General features: G+C 40.0%; 2 protein-coding genes across 5 annotated transcripts in view; both read left to right on the forward strand.

The window, feature by feature from the left end:
* The window catches only part of SPATA6L (spermatogenesis associated 6 like), a 59,524-nt gene that overhangs the window by 34,979 nt on the left and 2,989 nt on the right, over positions 1-21,556 (forward strand). For 2 of the 4 annotated variants that reach the window (XM_081067169.1, XM_081067168.1), the window contains 7 exons: positions 2,533-2,610; positions 5,080-5,451; positions 7,563-7,665; positions 10,359-10,393; positions 11,161-11,357; positions 17,773-17,866; positions 19,505-19,607. In XM_081067169.1, the coding sequence (XP_080923295.1) occupies positions 2,533-2,610; positions 5,080-5,451; positions 7,563-7,665; positions 10,359-10,393; positions 11,161-11,357; positions 17,773-17,866; positions 19,505-19,594 (969 nt within the window). In that variant the 3' untranslated portion in view covers positions 19,595-19,607. Of the gene's footprint in view, positions 1-2,532; positions 2,611-5,079; positions 6,107-7,562; positions 7,666-10,358; positions 10,394-11,160; positions 11,358-17,772; positions 17,867-19,504; positions 19,608-21,556 lie in introns of those variants that run through there. The other 2 variants (XM_081067167.1, XM_081067166.1) reach the window with 2 other exon arrangements.
* LOC308504690 (small ribosomal subunit protein eS1-like) lies at positions 15,682-15,876 on the forward strand (the record flags this gene model as incomplete). Its single annotated transcript, XM_081065885.1, has 1 exon — positions 15,682-15,876. One exon carries the CDS (start codon positions 15,682-15,684, stop codon positions 15,874-15,876), a length of 195 nt encoding a protein of 64 aa, XP_080922011.1.

Consider the following 21,556-nt stretch of genomic DNA (forward strand, 5'->3'; position numbering starts at 1 on the left):
TGGACAAACAGTTCACCAAGTTTACTATTTGGAAGTGCTGAAAAGGCTGTGTGAAAAAGTTAGACAACTTGCCAATAGTTAGAACTTTTTGCCAATAATTCATGGCTCTTGCATCATGACAATGCACCAGCTCACAAGGCACTGTCTATGAGGGAGTTTTTAGCCAGTAAACAAATAACTGTATTGGAACACCCTCCCTACTCACCTGATCTGCTCCCAGTGACTTCTTTCTTTACCTGAAGATAATTGAAATACTGAAAGGAAGACATTTTGATGACATTCAGGACATCAAGGGTAGTACAATGACAGCTCTGATGGCCATTTTGGAAAAAGAGTTCCAAAATTGCTTTGAAGGGTGGACTAGGCATTGGTGTCGGTGCATAGCTTCCCAAGGGGAGGACTTTGAAGGTGACCGTAGTGATATTCAGCAATGAGGCGTGTAGCACTTTTTCTAGGATGAGCTTGTGAACTTAATTGTCATACCTTGGATAGTGTTTATCATAATAGTGGTATATAGTTAAGTGCACAATAAATGTGAGCTCTTACATTTCATTATACTGTCATTGAAGGGTTAATACTACCTCCCTATGAGGCAATGAGAAGATTGCACAAGTCTGTGGTTCAAGAGATGACTTGTTTAGGCTCAGGCAACTGGGCCTTGGGAGACCCTCTGGTCTCCTTGGGACACATGTGAGCTCTTGTGATTCCACCAGTACCACTGTACACCCTGGAACCTTCCCAGCCCTCTTCTTCATGTGGGCGATCTTGATAATGGGAGGTGAGGCTGTGCTGGTCATGTCATTGTACATTCTTTATCAAATGCCCCCTGGATTATCTTACTCTGCAGCCACTGGGCCCTCATGTTTGTAAGCCCAGAAATCTTGAGTCACCAGTCCAGGCCTAGCACTGTTATGGAGGCAAAAAAAAAAAAAAAAAAAGGAACTGAGGATGTAGGTTGTGTCGATAAGGACTTGTTTCATAGACAAGCTGAATGCACAGCAATGAATATGCATAGAAATGAATGAATGCACAGGAAACAAGCTGACTAGTTCATACACAAGCCCCACCCCTCGAAGAGGTAGCATGGGGTAATTGAAAAAAGATGGGCTTTGCTGCCTGACAGTTTCCAATCCTGGCTCTACCAATCCCCAGCTGTGTGACATTGGACAGACTATTTAACCGCTCTGAGTCTGTTCCCTCACATGTAAAATCCATATTAGGATAGGATATATATATATATATATACATATATATATGTATATGTATATATAATATATATGGATTATATATAATATATATATTTATATATAAATATATAAGGATTTATAAATATAAATCCATATATATATATAAGGATTTTAAAAATATTGTGATAATATATATATGTATTATCACAATATTTTAGGCAGTACTGAGCAAAAATAGAAGTATCAATCAACAAAATAAAGAGTTTTGAAATAGATCAAATGAACATAAATATTTGGTATAAGATACAAAGCAAGTTTTTCAAAGTAAGTAGATAGGGAAGGAAAATTCCTAGCCATGGAACTAAATGAGGTAACCTTCCCCCTAGGTTATCTCATTCAGTTCCATGGTCCAATATTTTAAATAGAGTAGCTAATTGCATGGACACTGGAGTTGGAATGCCTAGGTTCAAGTATCACTTCTGCCAATTTACTTAACTTTTGTATCTAAGTTTACTCATCGACAAAGTGGAGATACTATTAGGACCCACCTCATGGGATTGTTCTGAGAATGAGGTGAGTTAATACATGCAAAGCACTTAGGTTAGGGCCTGGCACATAATACTAATTATGTAAGTGTTTAGCTATTCTCTTTATGTATGTATCTTATTTTTCATCTTTATTGATGCATAATTGACAAATAAAAATTGTGCACATTTAAGATATACAATTTGATGTTTTGATATGCGTCTATATTGTAAAATAATTGCTATAATCAGGCTAATTAACCTATCACTTGCTGTTACTAGTTATCATTTTTTGTGTGTGTGGTGAGAACACTTAAGATCTACTCTCTTAGAAAATTTCAAATATACAACATAGTATCAACTATAGTCACATTGCTGTACATTAGAACTTTCTCATCTTTCATAACTGAAACTTTGTATCCTTTGACCAACACCTCCCTATTTCCCCCATCCTCCAGCCCAGAGAAACCAGCATTTTATTTTCTGCTTCTATGAGTTTGATTATTTTAAAGTCCATATGTAAGTGAGATCATGAAGTATTTGTCTTTTGGTGTCTGGCTTATTTCACGTTCGCGTAATGTTCTTCAGTTTCTTCTATGTTGTCACAAATGGCAGGATTTCCTTCTTTTTAAAGGCTGAATAATATTCCATTGTATATATATTTGTTATATGTATTAATATATTTTAGATAATGTGTATGGATTATGCCAACCACACAAAAGAGCAATTAGGTTCTTGGATGATTTCAAGTTAGGATGGGATTGGCAAAGAACCTGTTTCCAATAATTTTATTTGCCTCTTTTATACTGTTTTATTTTTAGGGCATTGCTCCCAAAATAGAGTTTTCTACTAGGACAGCCATCAGAGAAGGTGTATTTCTACATAGAAACAGATTTCTTGTAAGTATAATAAAAAAGCCAGTAATGTAAATGTCAGGAATTTTCTCTAGAAATTTAAAGAACTCGGTTTACAAAGTTTAGATGCAACTGGGCAAATAGAAACCTGGAGACCTATTACTTGATTTGAATTTCTGTATTCAAGCTATTTGCTAAGCCAATCACATTAAAATGAGTATATTTGGCACACATTTATCATGGTATAGGTGGTGGAGCAGAATGATCCAGAAGCTAAGATCACAACTTCGACGTGTAAGTTAGTTAGCATTATTGGTGGTGGTTGTTCTATGACTTTTACTCTTGATCTTAAGAACAGTAGTGTTTCCTTCTTTCTTTTGCCAAGGCTGAAGCTCAAAGTTATATTTGTGGGCTATCTTTGGTAACCATAAAGGGCTTGGGTGCATGTATGAACACTGCTTCCATTTTACCCTTTTGTTCAGCCCTAATTTCTCCTTAGCCTGATTTCTTTCTGTGTTTCTTTTACTTTATACAATTTTACAACCATTTAAAGTCCTTTTTAGAACAATATGGAGAATAAATGAATGTAATTTATAAAGCTACTTTAAGAACTTTGCTTGTCATCCTAAATCTTGCCTGGTGTCCTGGAAAAGACCTTGAAAATGTGGGCTATGGTTTAAGGGTCCTGAAGGAGAAGGTCACTAATCTGTGCAAGTCAATCAATTCTCTGGGCATCGTAACTCATATCGTTGGAGACCAATGATTAATTTTAAGGAATATATTAGCCACTTTTTAGTTTTTCTTTATTTGCCCACTATTTTCTTCAATCTGCTTGATATGTGTGCACTGTGGTTTTTCAGCGTTTCTTTCTTGAAAACTTCCTAATATAGATTTTCTTTTAAGTTTTAATTTTTTAAGTAATATTTTTTATTTTTTCTTATAACAAAAATGTCCCACATATTTTAGAAAATTAGAAAATATGGATAAGCTAAAAGGACATAACAATAAAAATTACCTGTTATTCTTACTATCTAGAGATGAGCATGACTAATTTTTTAAAGTATATTCTTCTATACAACACACACACACACACTTTTATTTTAAAAGATTGGGATCATTCTACCCTGCATATTATTTTGTATTTTTCCTTTTTCACTTAACATACCACGAACATGTTCTTGTGTCCTTAAGTATTCTTATACCAAGCAATTTTTCATGGCTTCATAGTATTCCATTGTATGGAAGTACCATAATTTGTTTGGCCAATCTTTTTTCTATTGTTGAGCACTCAATTGATATATCAGGGTCCAGTCAAGAAAACAAACCACACCTGTTATCTTAACAGAAAGATTTAATGTAAAACAACAACAACAACAACAACAACAACAACAAAATAGCTAAATAGGCGTTGGAATCCTGAAAGGGAAAAGGGGAACACTGAAGTGATGGAGGTAGTACCTGCAGGAAGTAGTTTCCACCTCTAGTGCTCGTGACGCAAAGGAAAGATTGGGCCATGAACAGTGTAGAAGCTTGAAGAAGAGACCCCATAGAAAGGGGATGCTGGTGATGGGCTGCCTTCCTGGGTGCTTCCTTAGGAATTCAGAGATAGGACTCTGATGAGCTGGGACTCAGACCTGCAAGGAGGGACACAGCTCATTGCAGGTGTCTCAGGAGCTTGGAGGAAGGCTCATGCTGGGGAGACAAATCTCTGAGTGCTGGTATGTCTGAGGAGAGCACAATGAGGCTAGTTCTGGGATTGTGTGTGTGTGGAGGAGGGGGCGCTATAAACTGGAACCATCTGCTGCTGCCAAAGTGAAGAATAGTTGCTGTGGTGATGCTGACAGGAAGAGAATGCAAAACTGGACGTGGCCAGTCCTGTCTTCCTCCTTCACTCTCGCAGTCTCCCTCTAGCGCCTTCTAGTGGTGGAGCCTAACAGAACAGCTGGAAAAGTAGAAAGGGGGTTGCAGAGTGCCAGCCCCAGTATCATAAAGCTGCGTGTAGAAAGTTGGGTTTGGAGTTGAGAGGCAATTGCTTACTTACTACTCACGAATATAGTTGGTTTCTCATTTTTGAACTTCTATAAGAATTTTTGTAGCGGTACACTTAACCATAATTATTTCCTTATATTAAATTCCTTGAATTGAAATTGCTGGATCTGAGTACCTGCCAGTTGTTTTCCCTCTCTATCTCAGTCTCTCCATATCTATCAATCATCTATCTGTGACTGGAAGAGGGAGTCTTATACTTTCCAACTTTCTCCTAATACAAATCTTACTGTTACTAATTGAAATATAACCAATTAGCAAGTTATAAATACTAGGGATGTTAAACTGAACTGAAGAAAAATTAAATAGAGAAGTGCCCTTCCTTAAGTTCATATTTGATAAATCTGAGATGTTCAATCTTCTACCTTAGTTAAACAAAATTCAATCAAGTACAACTATATTCTAATTGAATTTGTTTTTTATTTACGTTTTTGTTTTTAAAATATTGTTTCTTTTTTTTGGTTTCAGGAAGAAAGACATAAGTCACAAAGGCCTTTATCTACATCATGTGGACCCAAATTCCCTTTAAATAATATACAAGTGAAGCCAAAGGAGAATAATCTCAACAGACTACCCCAAAACATGCAGTCCAGAGCGCCCTCTCCATATTCTACCAGGCATTTCTTCCAGGACCAGCCAGCTCAAAACATGCAGTCCAGGGCGCCCTCTCCATATTCTACCAGGCATTTCTTCCAGGACCAGCCAGCTCAAAACATGCAGTCCAGGGCACCCTCTCCATATTCTACCAGGCATTTCTTCCAGGACCAGCCAGCTCAATCGAACGTTGGAAATAATTTCAGAATCTCCAGAGATAGCAAACCTCCATTTGTAGTTAGACATGTGAGCCTAAAATTGTTTTTCAGAGTTCTTTGGAATGGCGAGGGTGTGAATGAGGGCAGAATAAAGGAAGGTTGGGCCATAAAAACAAATGGGTAACATTAAACACAGAGGGAACTCAAACTGAATTATGACTATGATTACATTATGTTCTCCTGCTAGAGTCATTGTCAGAAAGCTCCCATAACAATGTCTTTGCAAAGGACTTGCCCAATAAATGTCAGCCATCCCTATTTTTAATTTTTGAAAATATTAATAGTGTGTGATGTCTGCATATGGCAAAAAGAATCAGTGAACTGACAGGGGTAGAAGATGCATAACAAAGGCTGGCATATGCTCTGTACCAATCTAAAACTAAAGCTTCACCAGTTCTGAAGAAAACTGCTTGAGTTTTTTAGATGGCGTTGTTGCTCACTGGCTATGCTTTAAAGAGCAGGAAAAATGTGTCTTCAGGAAGAAGCAGTGACATGCCATACTCAAAGCCCTTGATTAAATGCATCTTAGATGTAACCATCAGGAAGTAGTGGGAAAATTTAATTACACTAGTTCTTTTAGTCTCCTTAAACATTTTGACTCCTATAAAAGTAATGGAAAAAAATAGAAAAGTTCAAAAAAATTACCCATAGGCTCATCAGCATAATAAAAATAAACATTTTTGAAAATTAACGTATTTTCTTTCATCTTTCTAAATATTCATACTGCTTAATTTTTCTACAAAGTTGTAGTCATACTGTACTATGATTAGTTTCTTAATATATACAGTTAATATTACATTAAAAGCTTTCCTATATTATTTCAGATTCTTCATGAACATCATTCCACATTCTAGTTCATGACTTATTCTCCAGTAATTCTTATGACTCCAGTAGTTAACTATTGCTACTATTAAGTTGGTAGTTTGACCTACAGTCACTAGTGGTGATATTTGTGTATGAGACATCAGATATGAAGCATAGTAAACCCCTAAGTCAAGGGGCTATTGAGATAACTATATGCAGAGTTTCAAGTAGAACAGAGATGTTCTTTGGCTACAAACTACAGAACAGCTGTTTTCTTCATGGTGACTTGGGTAAAAATGTCTGGCAAAAATCTAGCAACCAGTCTTGAAACATGGCATCATAAAAATGTTCACCTGAGTTTATTGGACAATCTGATTTATTTCATTTGAAATAAATTTTTGTAAAATACAATTTTAGTCTATGCCTTAATGGGCTCAATAAGCCTAAAATATTGGTAGATTTCTTAGGGAATAAAACTTGCTTGATATTTATTTTATTTAACAAATTTTTATACAGCCTTTACTATGTGCAGAACTCTTTTCTAGCTGCCTTATACATAGTAACTCTTTTTTTTGCCAGATCTTTGGAGGATAGCTGATGTTTAAGTAGAAGTGTTAAAATTTAGAGGACCCAATGTGAACTCTAATCAATATATTTCTTAAAGTAGAATGAAGAGTAACATTACAACCTGCCTTCTTGAAATTTAAAAGCAAACAAACAAATAAACAAGGTAAAAAAGAAATCCAGCAACTCTATGTCATAGATATTCTGGAAGAGTTCCTATTTCAAGTATTTTGACCTGTTTGCAGAGCATGTTGTCCAATATAGGAAAATATGGTCACCTTACATAAAATAATACAGTCATCACTATTGTTTTTTTCAAGGGTGTAGACACTCAGACTGGCAGGGGATGTGGAAGGCTGAACTGTCACCTTGTGATAATCCCTTGTCTTCAGGGAGGAACCCACCTAGGCCAGCACTGCTCAGACTCTTCAGGAACTGAAACTCTGTCTTGTTTTAAAAGATTGCAAAATAAACTTCATTTGCTCTTTTATGGACTTGATCCCTACCAACAGTTAGAATATAACTTGTTTAGTTCTTTATGCTAACATTTAGCCCATATCCTCATGTTCTAGCCTCAGTGAAGATAGGGACAAACAGCTTCCCCTAGTAGGATTATATTTAACGTACTTGGATACTGTGAGTTAATTTGTTCCCAACCTTCTTTTCTCACCTGCATGACCTTCACAGGGCGAAAAAGGCGTTGCAGGTAGTGCAGAGAGGGTAATGTAAGCTATGGTAGTTTTGAGTCTTATTTCTTTCCTTTACTTTCAGGTGGACAGCGCAAAGCCCTTCGGTGAGAATATTTCAGAGCATCATTCCCGGAAGTCTAGAAGAAAATCTAAGTTTGCAGATTTTCCGTTTTCAATGAGAAGAGGTAATCAAGATTTTTTGTACATTTCTCTGGGAACAAATGTATCCTACTTCTAAATCTGCTTTCATTCTGTGTAATCACAAGTTTCTTTGGAAACTTGGGGTGTAATTCACAAGTGCTCACCAGCTGTGGAGTTCCCAGGGAAGGAGTTCCTGTGGAGCAGAGTCAGCTGAGAAGGTGTCCGTTCCAGAGTTCCCCTAGATATTGAAGGAGACTTCTCTGTCACCAAGTGTCCTCTGGTTGCAGTTGTTCCTTGGCTGGACTGAAAAAGGAGGGAGCATTCCTTGCAAAGGCGCCATTGTCCTGGTGTGAATTCCTTGCAAAGGCGTCATTGATAGCCAACAAAAAAGACTCGCCATTTCTCTGAATGGGAAAGAGCAGGAGATTGGTGATAAGGAGTTCTAACATTTGCTTAACAAGATTCCATGTCAGCAGGAGGGAAGCCAGTGCTATGTGAAGCAGTGAGGTTAAGGCAGGAGATCTCAAATTTTCAGGTTTCAGGACCCTTTTGCGTTCTTAAACATTGAGGACCCTAAAGAGCTTTTGTTTATGTGGATGATATCTATTAATATTTAGCATGTTAGAAATTAAAACTGAGAAATGTGTAAAATACAAGGATACACAAGCACACATTCCAGTAGCGATCAGAGTGGTGATGTCATGACATATTATGTAGCTTTTTGAAAACTTCTTTGTACAGTCATGAAAGAATGAGAGTGAAAAAGGCAACTCATTTCTTGGTATTGTTGGGAGAATAGTTTTGACCTTGCAGACCTCCTGAAGGTCTTAGAAACACCTCAGGCGGTCCCTGGACCACACATTCTGAGAGTCATTGGGTGAAAGCATCCCTTGGAGGCATTTGCCTTATGATTGAAATACATGAACCATGTCAATACTAAAGGCCATGACAGTTTTTAACCATTTTTAACTTAATAAACATTCTTGGCTAGAAAGGTATGGTGGTGGCCCATTCTCTTGACTCCTAGTGGGACTGGACCTGTACCATCCCTGACAACAGGTCCCCTGTCTTACGTTTAAAGGTTTATACTTTTAACGTCTGCACGGTGTCTTATGGTAACTCAAGCCAGTGCTCTTGGATCACGTGTGACTGTTTGACAGCAGCCAACCAAGGACAGAGTACACTTTGAAGCAGAAAGTTCTTTATCACCTCTGACATTTAATTTGAGTCCTTTGTAGCCTATAAAAGCAGCACTGTCTTCTCTATTACAGTGAAATCAAGCAACAGCAAATGTCCTTTCCTGGGAAGGACAAGCTGGGCTTAATGCTGGCTCAGTGACGGTGGGACTCACATATCACACTGGTCTTGGTCTTCGTCTTTTCTTAATCCTGGCAGGTGGAGAACTAAGGTTCCAGAGAGGTTACAGCAAGCATACAGGTCACTCACCAAGTTTTTGACAAACCTACCTTTAGAGAAGACGTTCAGAGCTCTGGGCTCAGATCCTTGGAATCCCTAGCTTCTAAGCTAGACCTTTGCTTGGATCCAGGCCTAAGGTAGAATAACGCAGTGCTTCTCAAGTTGGAATGTGCATTGAATCACGTGGGGATCTTGTGAAACTGCAGATTCTGATTTAGTAGGGCTGGGGCGGGGCCCGGGATCCTTCCTTTCTAACAAGCTCCCAGATGATACCAGTGTTGCTGGTCCATGGACTGCACTTTGAGAAGCAAGGGGACAAAGTCAAGGCCCCGTGAGGGGAGTGCTCGGGACCAGTAGCAAGGGGACCACGGGGCAGTTTTGTGGCCAAAGCTGAAAAGTCAGCTCCCTTGCTGACTCCCTACTCAGCTGGGAGAAGAGAGCTTCTGGGACAAGAGGGACACACACAGGGTGCATGCCCAGACAATATGACAATTATTAGGCTTAAAAATCCCTTTGCATAGCTTCCTTCTCTATTGCCAGTGGCATAGGGCAATCAGCAATCCAGGTAAAGCCCCTGATCACTGCTTAAGCCCCAGTCAACTGGGGGAAGCCATGGTGGCCTTAGCATAGCCTTGCAAATACTCATTCAAAAGCATTTTTCCCTCAACCTGGAAAAATCCAATTTAGTCTTGGTTTTGTCTATGTGCATTAATTACTTCACTTCTTTGTCATTCTTACCATTCTCTGGCATTAGACCTCCTTATTTGATTATTTAGGGTAATCATAATGATTTATATTTTTGCTGTGTTATGTTTCTCCAAGCTCTTTCGTATTAATTGTTTCTGACATTTATGACTACCTTGGACAAGTGTACTCAAGAGTTTCTGCATAAATAGGATTCCACAACAACCAAATATAAAGGGAATGGCAGAAGAGGAAGAGTATATGAGTTTTATATTAGAGCCACATGCTTTCTTTTCGGCTCTGGGCACCTGGGCAAATACGAGTTTTCCAGCCTGCTTAAGTTTACTGAACTTATTACTTCATTTTAGATTCTCTTTTACCCTTCCCATATCCATATGTGCTGTCATTAATCATATAACCTAATGGTTAACCTTCAGAGGACAGAAAAACTCATAGATAGAATTGCTGTGACTCAAGGGAGGCTTAAAAGTGATAGTGTAATTTACAAGGGAACATTTAAGTTCTTTCATAATTCATTGTGTAACATTTTTATACTGCTGTGGAAGAAATGTAACAGCAGTTTTAGGGGTAACTGGTAATAATGAGTCATTGAAACACCTGTTCTTCTTTCTTCTAGCTTCTTCTCTTGATGGCTGTGCAGATAACATAAAGGTAATTTTAGAAGTAGCATTTGTAAAATGATTTATTTCCAGCTATCTAATGTCTATTATTGTGCTTCCTCCAATGAGTGGTGAAAAGTATATTTCTAACTAGTGTTGCTTGTGGAATGAATTGCTATAGTTTAACTAGAGTTTAAGAGGTGCCTGGGCTCCATGATCTGCTTTGCTTTGCTTTAGTTGGTTTGTTCCCTTCATATAAGCTGTTTTCATTTGTAGGATGAATTACCAATGAGGGTGTATGTAGACCCAATACCTACTTTATCAGTAGGATTTTCATTGCTTTTTTGAATACCTTTATACATAGAGGTGGTAAATCACTTGTTCTTGAAGTTTGATTGGTTTGTCAAGGTGAAGGGACAAAGTTTTATGTTACAACATGAGAAGAGACGTATGCAAAGAAAATGGAGTATACTGTGCTTGTTCTGCCATAGTATTTAAGTATTTCATTAAAAATTTAAATCTTTCCCAAACCCAATAAATCCCCAGTTCTCACAAATCAAAGTTCAGAGCATGAGTTCATTTTGTCTTGTTAATACGTACCAAATGTACAGAATTTTGGTTATCTTTCCTTGACCTTACTCCTGAGCATTTTGCCTCTAGTCTTCTCTACTCCTGCCATCTTTTATTGGAGGAGATCCCTGGGGCAGGTATTGTGTCATCTTGCCCCCATTTCTCTTCCTTGTCCCATCCCATCCCAGCTCTAAATTAAGCAAACAAAAGCAAAACTACAGCTAAAGAGTATCGCACATTATCACTTAGGTTATCAAAGAGCCAGATGAACGGATTATTTTGAGGAATGAGTCACCATCACCTTTAGATTCAAGTAAGTTTGGGAAGTCCTTGCCCAGTTACGGTCACCGAGGGGATGCCGATTTCCACCCGGAAGCTTCCTTTGCCACCACCCAGCACTCCAGGTCTGCCAGCCCTCTCATGGACCAGCTACTTCTTGGAGAAAGGTCAGTAGCACGTGCCTATCGCTTTGCTTGAAGACTGCCTTGTGGTCTGGCAGGAGTATAGCTGGGTCACTTCATCAGTTTGCTTCCTCAAAAATATTTCACCTTGATGTGGAAAGTTATTATTCCTTTAAAAATTTTCCCCAAAGTAAGAGTTGAGCCTTTTCTCTTGTCCATGGAAAACATATCTCAGGATGTTTGTTGAAAATGGGACAGACAGCTAACTTGGCAACTTGGCATAGATACTATTTATCCATCTTTAGCCATTATAAACTTTAAAAGGTAAGCATTTTTTAAAATTTATTAGGGTGACATTTGTTAGTAAAATTACATAGATTTCAGGTGTACAATTCTGTATTACATCATCTATAAATCCCATAAAGGTAAGCTTTTGATTTCTCACCAGTATCAAAATCCTCACGATAGAAAATTTGGAAATTACGGAAAAACAAAACGGAGTGGAAAAAAATTCACCCATAGTCCTGTCATCCAAAGACAAACACTAACAACATATGGGTGTATCTTCTTTCTCTTTTTCTAGACTTGGTTTGTTTATATTATTGTTAACAAATTTAAAAAAACGATGATTGCATATGCCTGGAGGACAGGCCAGAGATGGAGAGCAGAAACTTTTATTTTCCTAAGTGCACTCTCTAGTAACGTTACTAACCATCCAGTTTGCCCAGGACTGTCTCGTTTTTAACCCTAACAATCTTGCATTCTGGGAAAACTCTTAGTTCCAGGCAAACCAGGACAGTTTGTCACCTTAACTCAATGGAAGTGGCACTGAAAATAATATTAGTAGATAGTCGTTTGAGTGAAACATATGCCAGTTTGCTGTATTCCATATTGTTAGTGATGAGAATAAGAGAAATCCCTATATCAAAATAATACAATTGCTTACAAAGGGACTTATAGTAAATATCTCAGAACGAAAGTGGCCCAGAACTTATAATAGGAATTATATTAAGTTTGAGGTAGTCTAAGAAAGTGACAGTGCATACTTAGTGTTTTTCAGAAATGATAGAATACCTTTATATTAAAATGTTTAATAACGGACTTGAGGAAGCCAAATAAAATATACTAATAAAGTCTATTAAAGAATGGTGAGTTCTTGATTAGTTTCTTTATTGGAAGAAATTAATATAACATCGATTTAAAAAACTTGGCCTTGACATCCAGAGACAGGTGGTCAGAGACATATTGACAACCCTCTCTGTGCCTGGCCTCCATTCCCTATGGCCTATCCTCTTTCTACTGGCCTGGAGCTAAGCAGGAGGGGTTCCCCCAGATGCAGAGACTTAGGAGAATTGATTTTAAATGGAGAGGGGGAAGAGCCTTCAGTTAGTGGTAGATCAGGAGATGTGAACTCGAGTGCTCATCTGTGATCTCACACAAATATTTGGATTTTAGACCTAAGTTTCCTTAGCTGTAAAATGGGTGTAATGATCCAAGATCCATCCTCTGCAAGCCACAAAGTACTTCTCTGCTGCCAGAACTGGAGAAAACCCCTGGCTTTGTCCATGTGCCTTGTTTTTATACATCACCCAAACTCCTTATAATCAGCATAGCAAGCTTTTCTGAGGGATTGAATTGAGTATGCATTTATTGAGCACCTATTGTGTACAGTGTACATGACTGTGACATGTCCTTGCTTTCCAGTGGCTCACACACTAGACGGGGAGGCAGGCATACCCCCCTGAATATGAAAAGGACTGTGATATGAGTTTGACAGAAGAACAATGCAAATGTGGGGGAAAGACAGGGCGGGAGGAGGTTAATTCCATCGAAAGGGAGATCTAGGAAGGAAGGCCTTATTTCTTTTAAAATAAATTTATTAGATAGTTTATGCATTCATTCAACCAGTCTTTAATGAGTATCTGTATGCAGTAATTCAGTGGTTCTCAGTTCTGTTTCAGCAAAGGAATGCCTCATATCTCAGGATTGGAACTGAGCCTGAATAGGGGAGTGTAGAATCTGCAGTTAAGAGAGTTCCTCATCAATTATTTGTCAATTTAAAAAAACGACATATGAAGAATCAGTTACCAATTCATGGTACTTAGTAGACATTCAATAAATATTTGCTGACTACAAGAAAAAAAAATAATGCCTCAGAGGAAAAGCAGGATTGATAGTTAATGTGCTAGGCCTGTAATAGAAATGCTAACATTTAAGATGTTTCTCTTAATTGCTGAGAACTTGCAACCCAACAGAGTATGTAAAAAAATGAAAATAAAAAAATATACACAGATAACTTTCTAAAAGGCAGAACTTTGAGAATGGTACAGACCAAATAGTTTTGGAGTATAAAGGACAAGGAAGGCACTTCTGGAATGTTACACAGAAGAGAGGCATTTGCATTGGGCCGTGAGGGAGGGGAATAGATTATAATAGAGTTAATGGAGGGGAGGAATGGGAGGTAGGAAAGTAAGGGGCACTGTCAGCTTCTAGAAGTTAGACCAGCTTGGGGGAATGATGCGTGCCAGGCTGAGGGTCTGCAGGGGACCGTGCAAGCCAAGCTACAAAGTTTGGGCTTTGTTGGAAGGCAGGGGGGAGCTTTTGCAAGTTCAGTCACAGGGATTAGCACAGCTGCATGTCGAATAATGACTCTGGCTGCAGACTGAAGTTTTGTCACCTATCTCTGACTGTCAGCAAATTCTGTGTGCCCAAATGTAATAACTTTGGGATTAATTGGACTATGAATTTGTAAATAAGGCCATGAGCAACAGTGACAAAGAATAACATGGTCACAGAAAGGCCATCTAGTTTGCCCAGGACTGTCCTGGTTTTAGCTCTGAAAGTCCTGCATTCTGGGAAACATCTGAGCGCTGGGCAAAGCAGGAAAGTGGCACTGAAAATAACGTTTTTAAGACAGCTGTTTTGAATGAAGCCCTTTGTATCCTTGGGGACGAATCTATTCCCTTTTGACTTCAGCTTGATCCCAGAGGCAGCCCCTGAAATACTAGCGGCTGCCAAGTACTTTGCCCCAAACTCACTCACTGTTTTTTCCACATCAGCACCTTTGGGACCAGTCAACCTATGCCCAGATCATAGAAGTGTATTGAATTTCTGCTAGCTTAATACTGAAATCAATAAGGGCCAAGGTTGCTGGGATGAGCTGGGAGACAAATTTTGGAGTAACAATTAGCCCAAGGTTTTAATGGAGGAAGTGGAAAACCCTTTAAACTAGTAAGGTAAAAAAATGGTAGTCCCCAAGGGGAGGGAGGAACACTCTGGAGCTTGTTCCCTATCTCCATCACCTGGATACTGTCACATCCCTTCCACATATGTCCTCACTCTTCCCCTGCATGAGGAGAAGGCTGTAATGAAGGCACAGCATTGCTCCTGTCTGTGAACTCATCATTCTCAGAGACCTTCCAATGTAATGTTGATTGGATATAATAATAATGGTAACAAATGTAGGAATTGTTTTGGCACTGCTTACTCAAGACCTATGAAAAACCATGTACAGTGTCCAGCTGGTGGCACTTTTTAGATGCTAACTTAATTTATAGCTTCAAAATATTTCTGTTCTTTCCTCTGAAAAATTCTTAGAGGAGTATAGAAATGATGTGCCTGGCCTTTTCTTAAACCTGGGCAGCATTTCAGGTGGTGTTTTCATTTGCTGAGTTGTTTTCCTGGGTTGGTAATGGATTTGTGTAGATCTAGTCATACTCTTAGTCTTGTCTCCCTGGAAATCAGCAGTACAAGCTTGTTACAGGGAGAACCAGGATGGGTGGCCCAGATGTGGGTCCTAAACTGAGCAGAAAGGCAACTGCACAGGGAAAGGCTCATTGGTGTGGGGCCAGAATTAACAGCTGATTGATTCCCAAATGTTCCTGTAATTTCTAAAGTTTGTTGTACATTTATTAAAGAGAACGATTTTTATCCAAATTGCTAAAATCCTTTAGGCATTTTAAGAAAACAATATCTGTGCTTTTCATAATCAAATGGCAAATTCTGTCTCAGAATTTAGAAATTGGTACCCACACCCCTCCCAAAAATGAAAGACTGAATTAATAAAATAAATGGATGAATTCAATCATTCAAGCAATATTTATTAAGCACATGCTGTGGCATTCAATATCTACAAGGCCCTGGGATGAGCTATTAACCCAAGAGTTTTAGTCCCAATTTCAGTCTAGGAGTAGAGATGGACATTAATCAAATAATGACAAAATGTTCAATAGGGAAGCGCTGTGAGTAAGGGATAAATTGACTCCAAATGCATAAAACAGGGAAGCTCACCTCCTAGATAGGGGGAGAATCAGGAAGGATTTTCCTGAGAAATCAATTGAATTGACCTTTTGGCTCTCTGAGTAGCACCATGGCAGCCGGCAAAAACAAGCGCCTTACCAAAGGTGCCAAGAAAGGAGCCAAGAAGAAAGTGGTTGACTCATTTTCTAAGAAAGATTGGTATGAAGTGAAAGCACCAGCTATGTTCAGTATAAGAAGTATTGGGAAAACACTTGTCACAAGAACTCAAGAGACCAATATCGTATTTCAAGGGTCGTGTTTTTGAAGTGAGCCGAGCTGATCTGCAGAATGAAGAAGTTGCATTTAGAAAATTCAAGCTAATTACTGAGAATGTTTAAACTCAGTAATTTTAGGGCAAAAACTGCCTGGCTAATTTCCATGGCGTGGATCTTACCGGTGACAAAATGTGCTCCGTGGTCAAAAAATGGCCCACCACGACTGAAGCTCATGTTGATGTCAGGATGACCGATGGTTATTTGCTTCGTCTATTCTGTGTTGGTTTCACTAAAAAACACAACAATCGGATTTGGAAGACCTCATGCTCCCCGTGAATAGGTCGGCCAAGTCTGGAGGAGATGAGAGAAATCATGACCCGAGGCGCAGACACATGGCGTGAAAGGAGTGGTCAGTAAATGGATTCCAGGCGGCCCTGGAAAGGGTGCAGAGAAGGCCTGCCAGGTTGTTTATCCGCTCTGTGATGGCCTTGTCAGGAAAGTCCGAGTGCTGAAGAAGCTCGAGTTTGAACTGGGGGAACTCATGGAGCTTCAAGGGGAAGGTCCCAGCTCTGGACAAGCTGCTGGGGAGGAGACGGTGCTGAGGCTGATTGAGCTGATGCATATGAGCCCCCGGTCCAAGAATCTGTTTAAAATTCAGACTTCTCATGGTGGCAAATTAAACCTGTTCATGATGTTTAAAAAAAAAATAATTGAACTGAGCTCTGGAGGGTGTGTTGCCACGCAGCAGCCTACCCGTCTGTCTCCTCGTACCTGCCCCTAAAGAAAGGAGAGTCTGTGAGACGGATCCTTTTAGGAACTTTGCTTCACCTTTGTGCTTACACCTTATGTCTCCTGTTTGGCCCCAAAATATGGCTGGCTAGTCAAAGACTGTATGACTTTCCACGGGCAGAGGGGGGCAACCCAAGCCTCACACAGCCATGTGGGGACCATCTGGGGAACTCGGGGGTCGAGTGTGCCCCAGGAGGTGGGCACAGCCCCCCACCTTCCCCTGGCTAAGGAGAGTCTCTGCCTCTGTGGCTGCATTCCTTCCCCCAACCTGCAAGGGAAGTGACTCAATGATGTGCTCTCCATCTATTCATATACATAACGGTTTTGTCCCTTGGGGAAGTACTTATCCTGAGACTTAGGGTTCAGCTGCCTGCTGGCAAGGGTGATTGGCTTAAATCAGTTTCCTATTGTAATGTATGGATTCATAGATCTTGAGATTGACCAGCTTTACTTTACTTCCTCACCTAACTATTAGATTTGGGACTCAGTCCTTGAGACTTGAGTCCCTTGGCCCTGCTTGCACTCTATTCTTGTCTACTGTCTTTCTTAACACTGCGCCGCCCTCCTCGCTTCCCACAACTCTAGTTGTGCTGGATGCGACAAGGGTGGGTACAAGTTAACACGAGTGAGGAATGGGGTTGGGGGTGGCAACATCCTGGGCAGAGGGAGCAGTGTTGGCATATGCCTATGGAGGGAGAGAGTGCTTCATGTTTGAGGCACTGAAGGGGCTATAAGCCCTATAATTAAGTTTGTCTGGTTGGCCTAAAGTAAAGGAGGTATAAAAGAAAATACCTATGGGGGAAAACAATTGGAATTAAATTTTGTATTAAAAATTTTTGGATTAAATTTTTAAGTATAAAAGCAGAATTTGTTCTTTAGGGAAATATCTAAAATACACAGCATAGTACAAAGAAAGAAAGACTCACAGCCACACACCCAAGTACAAACCATTGTTAACATCTTGGTTGCATTTATTTCCTGTAATTTCCTATGCACAGGTTTAATAAAGACATTGAAACCACACTATGTATACTCTTTTGCATGTTGCTGCTTTTTTTCTTACTACTAAGTTATAAATATCAACCCATATTGATATGTACTCCAAGTGTTGTTTTAGTAGTTGTGTCACACTCCATCCTGTTTAATGTGTTGAGCAGGTTCCACCCTGGTTGTCAGTCCACGTGGAAGAAGATCCATGAAAGCGTGTGCGGTCTTCTGACATCCCACAGAGCTCGGCAACACCTAAACAAGGTGAGGGCTTCTGGAAAAACTAGAGCTTTGCTGGCAAAATAACAAGGGAACTGGGACTTCCAGGTTAGTGGGGAAAACAGCCATTAATGAAGTACTTACAAAAATAAATATAAAATTATGACACTAACCAAGGCGGGTACATGGTGTCCCGAGAGTGTATGAAAAGGGGTATTTGACTTTGTTGGGACTCAGGCTTCCCTGAGGAAGAGACCGTGGATCGGTGATCTGATCAATGAATAGCAGCTAATTTGGAGCAGCATGCTTCAAGAGGAGGTCCTGTAGCAAGAGGGAACACAGTCCTTTCAAAGGACTTGGAGAAGACAGTGTAACTGGCCTAAAGGACACTTCTTTCCATTAAGCACGGAATCCTAGTCCAAGGAAGAATCTGGGGAAGTGTGTGTGGTCAGTGTACGGCCACAGCACGGAAGAAAGTTTTCCTGAAAGTTGTTGAATGAACTCAAAAAGAATCTGGAGGTTTTGCTAGAAATAAATGATAGAAATTTAGTCAAGGGTCTTATAGTTTGCAAACTGGAAACACAGCCAGACAAACCCCCTGGTGTTCCAAAGAAGAGAGAAAAGTTAAAATTCTTGTAGTAAAAAGTGTGTTCCTCAGAATAATCAGTCCTGTATTCATAGCCCTAGGATAGGTCCAGGACAGTTATCAGTCAGATGGCAGGGAGTCAGGATGATGGGTGCCAGTTAGCACCAATGAGGGGTACCAGGAGGTCTGGTCAAGTCCAGGGGTCTAGATGTCTGGTGTGGGGGTTAGGGGGGTAATTAGAACATCCAGATGCATATCCAGGCCTTGACACAGGACTGGAAAGTTCCAAAAAAATTTAAGTTCCCAAATTAGTTAGAACAAGGATGGAGTGTTTTCTCATGCCTGAACCATCGTAATGCTAACAAATTTAACAGCTTGGTTAAAGTGACCCTGTTTTATATATTCCCTCTCTTCACTCCTTCCTCAAAGTTAATAAGGGGTTTTGGCTGTTTGACTTTTATGGGGGTGTGGGGAGTGTTTCTAATCCATGGATAGAGACATAGCCAGTACTTTACTACAGCCATTAGCTAAGTGACCTGTCACCATTTCAAAAGAATTTAAGGGAAAGGTTAACAGTTGGATTGCAAATGATACTCTGTGGTTGAATTGGTCTTAATGACTTATTTAAATGCATATCCTAATTTATAGCATGACACTTATAAATGAATACTGATTACCCTAACCATGGGGGTGGGGTGGGGGTGTAATTGAACTACTTTACTTCCTCTCTGCAAAGCCTTGGCTTTGCTTTGTTAATTCCCAGTCTTTTCAAGTAAGAAAAAATCCCTTTAAAATGTAGAAAGAAAGGAAGGAAGGGAGGAAGAAGGAGAGAGAGAGAGAGAGAGAGAGAGAGAGAGAGAGAGAAGGAGAAGGAGGAGGAGGAGGAGGAGGAGGAGGAGGAGGAGGAGGAGGAGGAGGAGGAGGAGGAAAGGAAGGATGGAAGGAAGGAAACCTACGTCCACACATATGTAATGAACCCCACATATATGGCATATATGGGATTCATAAACCTCTTCAATGCAAAACTACACATCTTACTGTCATTGATCTACATTACATTATGAGTACTGCAATTGCTCTATTTGTTTTTGTTATAGGAAGATTCTATCTCTGAAGTAAATGATACCTATGAAAGACCGAGCTACCCTCTGAAGAAATATCCAGTGCATGCACAGAGATATTTTTAAGCTGCTGTCTTATGTAAGTAAGCAGCTTAAGTGCTTCTTTTTATCTTGATTTGCTAAAATAATTTTAGTTTCCAGTGGTCAGTATGAGGTAACTAGAAAACGTGGTGGACAGAAGATGAGGAAGAGACCTGAGAACCACACTCTTCCTTCACACAGGATAGTATGTCCATGGTCTGCCAACAATCTTGCCTCCTCTTGCATCCTCTCTCCCCCCCCTCTCCTTCCACCCTTCCGCTCCCTTTTCCTTCTCTCCTTATCTAATGGCCCCTCTTTCAACTCATTGAACTCAAGTTCTTTCCTGCTGTGAGGCCTTTGTACATGTTGTTCTCTCTGTCTGGAATACTTCTTTCTGACCCTGCTTGGGTCACTTTTACTTATCCTTTGAGTCTCATGACTTTCTATGACATTTCCTCCTCCTCTGACGTATACCTTTTTAGCACCCTGCCCTTTCATAAAGTATGATGCAGTTTGTTGTTACATTTTTATATGGGTTGCTTAAAAGTCTGCCCCTTCTGCTTGAATGAAACCTTCTCAGAGACTCTGTGTCTCCTGATCACTGTTTTATAACCAGCATTTAGTACACTGTGGTGGAATCCTATGTAACTCAGCTGAATTCACCACGCATGCTGGGTGTGTGCCCTCAACAAGAACCTGACTCCCCACTCCCCACCTGCTGCTGTCCTTGCATCGGGTGACCCTCCACTGTGGTTGGTGCTCAGTAAACAGTTTTTGAATGAAAGTGGAATGAGGAAATGAGGCAACTCTAGAATTCAGATATGTGGCAAGTATTTGGCCATATAATGGGGTGTCACCATTTCTCAGGTATTATCTTCTTTGCCATTCCTTACCCAGTCCCCAAATAGTAATAGTTCTTCATTATTAAGTGCTTCCTTAGTGCCAGGAACTGGTCCAAATAATTCACATGTATTAAATGAATTAATATTTACTTGTCATAACCCTATGACCTAAGTAGCTACTACCATTAGTTCCATCTTACAGATAGGGAAACTGAGGCACAGAGCACTTAGGTGCCTTGCTCAAGGTGACATGGCTCATGAATGGCACAGCTAGAATATGAACCCGGGTGGTCAGGCTCCAGCGACCATGCTTTTAACCATTACTTCTCCTGCCTCTCCAAACCTAGAGTGTGTGATAAGGAGAGTCCTAGGGAAAAAGACAGAGCAGAGCCCTGTGGCACCCCAGGGGAGTTTGTGGACATTGCCTGTGAACATCTCCCACAAGGATCCTATGAAGCTGCATTACGCAGTCCCTCATTCTAGCAACATCAAAATAATTATGAGTCTTTTTGAACAATAAAGGAGTGTAGGGTGATGTGCTAGGTTTTTCCTTACTCGTAGGTAGGATCAGACTCCTGAAAATTTGGTTTGAGGGTCATGATTTAGGCACAAGTCTCCTTGCCCCAGGGCTGCCCAGCACTCCCTGCCTTTAGCCCAGAGGAATGTGGAGAACAACTCATTCTGCAGGCTTCTACCTTAGATCATTCTGCTTGGTAGGTTAAAGGATGGATTCTGGGCCACTTAATCTCCAGTTGCCAAAACAGTCATCTAAGCATTTATTAGGTGGTTATACAGAACATAACCCACCTAATTACCTCTTAGGGAACAAGGGCCATGTAATTACCAGATGCAACTTGTGTTGAATTTCAACATGGTGAGCATCACGTTACATAAAGCCCTGAACCAGCTGATATGTAGACACTGATGTGAGGGGATAGAGAGAAGGTGAGGAAAAAAAGAAAAGTAAATTCTGTCTTAGAAAATGGGTTTCCCACGTAACATGAGATCCCATCCAATGGTTTGGAATATGCTCGTAGGCCTTCTTTGGAAGCTCTTGTACCATCCTCCTACTACCTCCACTTCTTGTCATGGATTTCCTGGTGAGGCAATAGTCCTGGGAGGCTGTGTTCATGAACGTTTTCATGGTTGTGAAAAACCCAGGTGA

Source organism: Rhinolophus hipposideros (genome assembly GCF_964194185.1).
Source record: "Rhinolophus hipposideros genome assembly, chromosome: 11".
Classification (NCBI taxonomy): Eukaryota; Metazoa; Chordata; class Mammalia; order Chiroptera; family Rhinolophidae; genus Rhinolophus; species Rhinolophus hipposideros.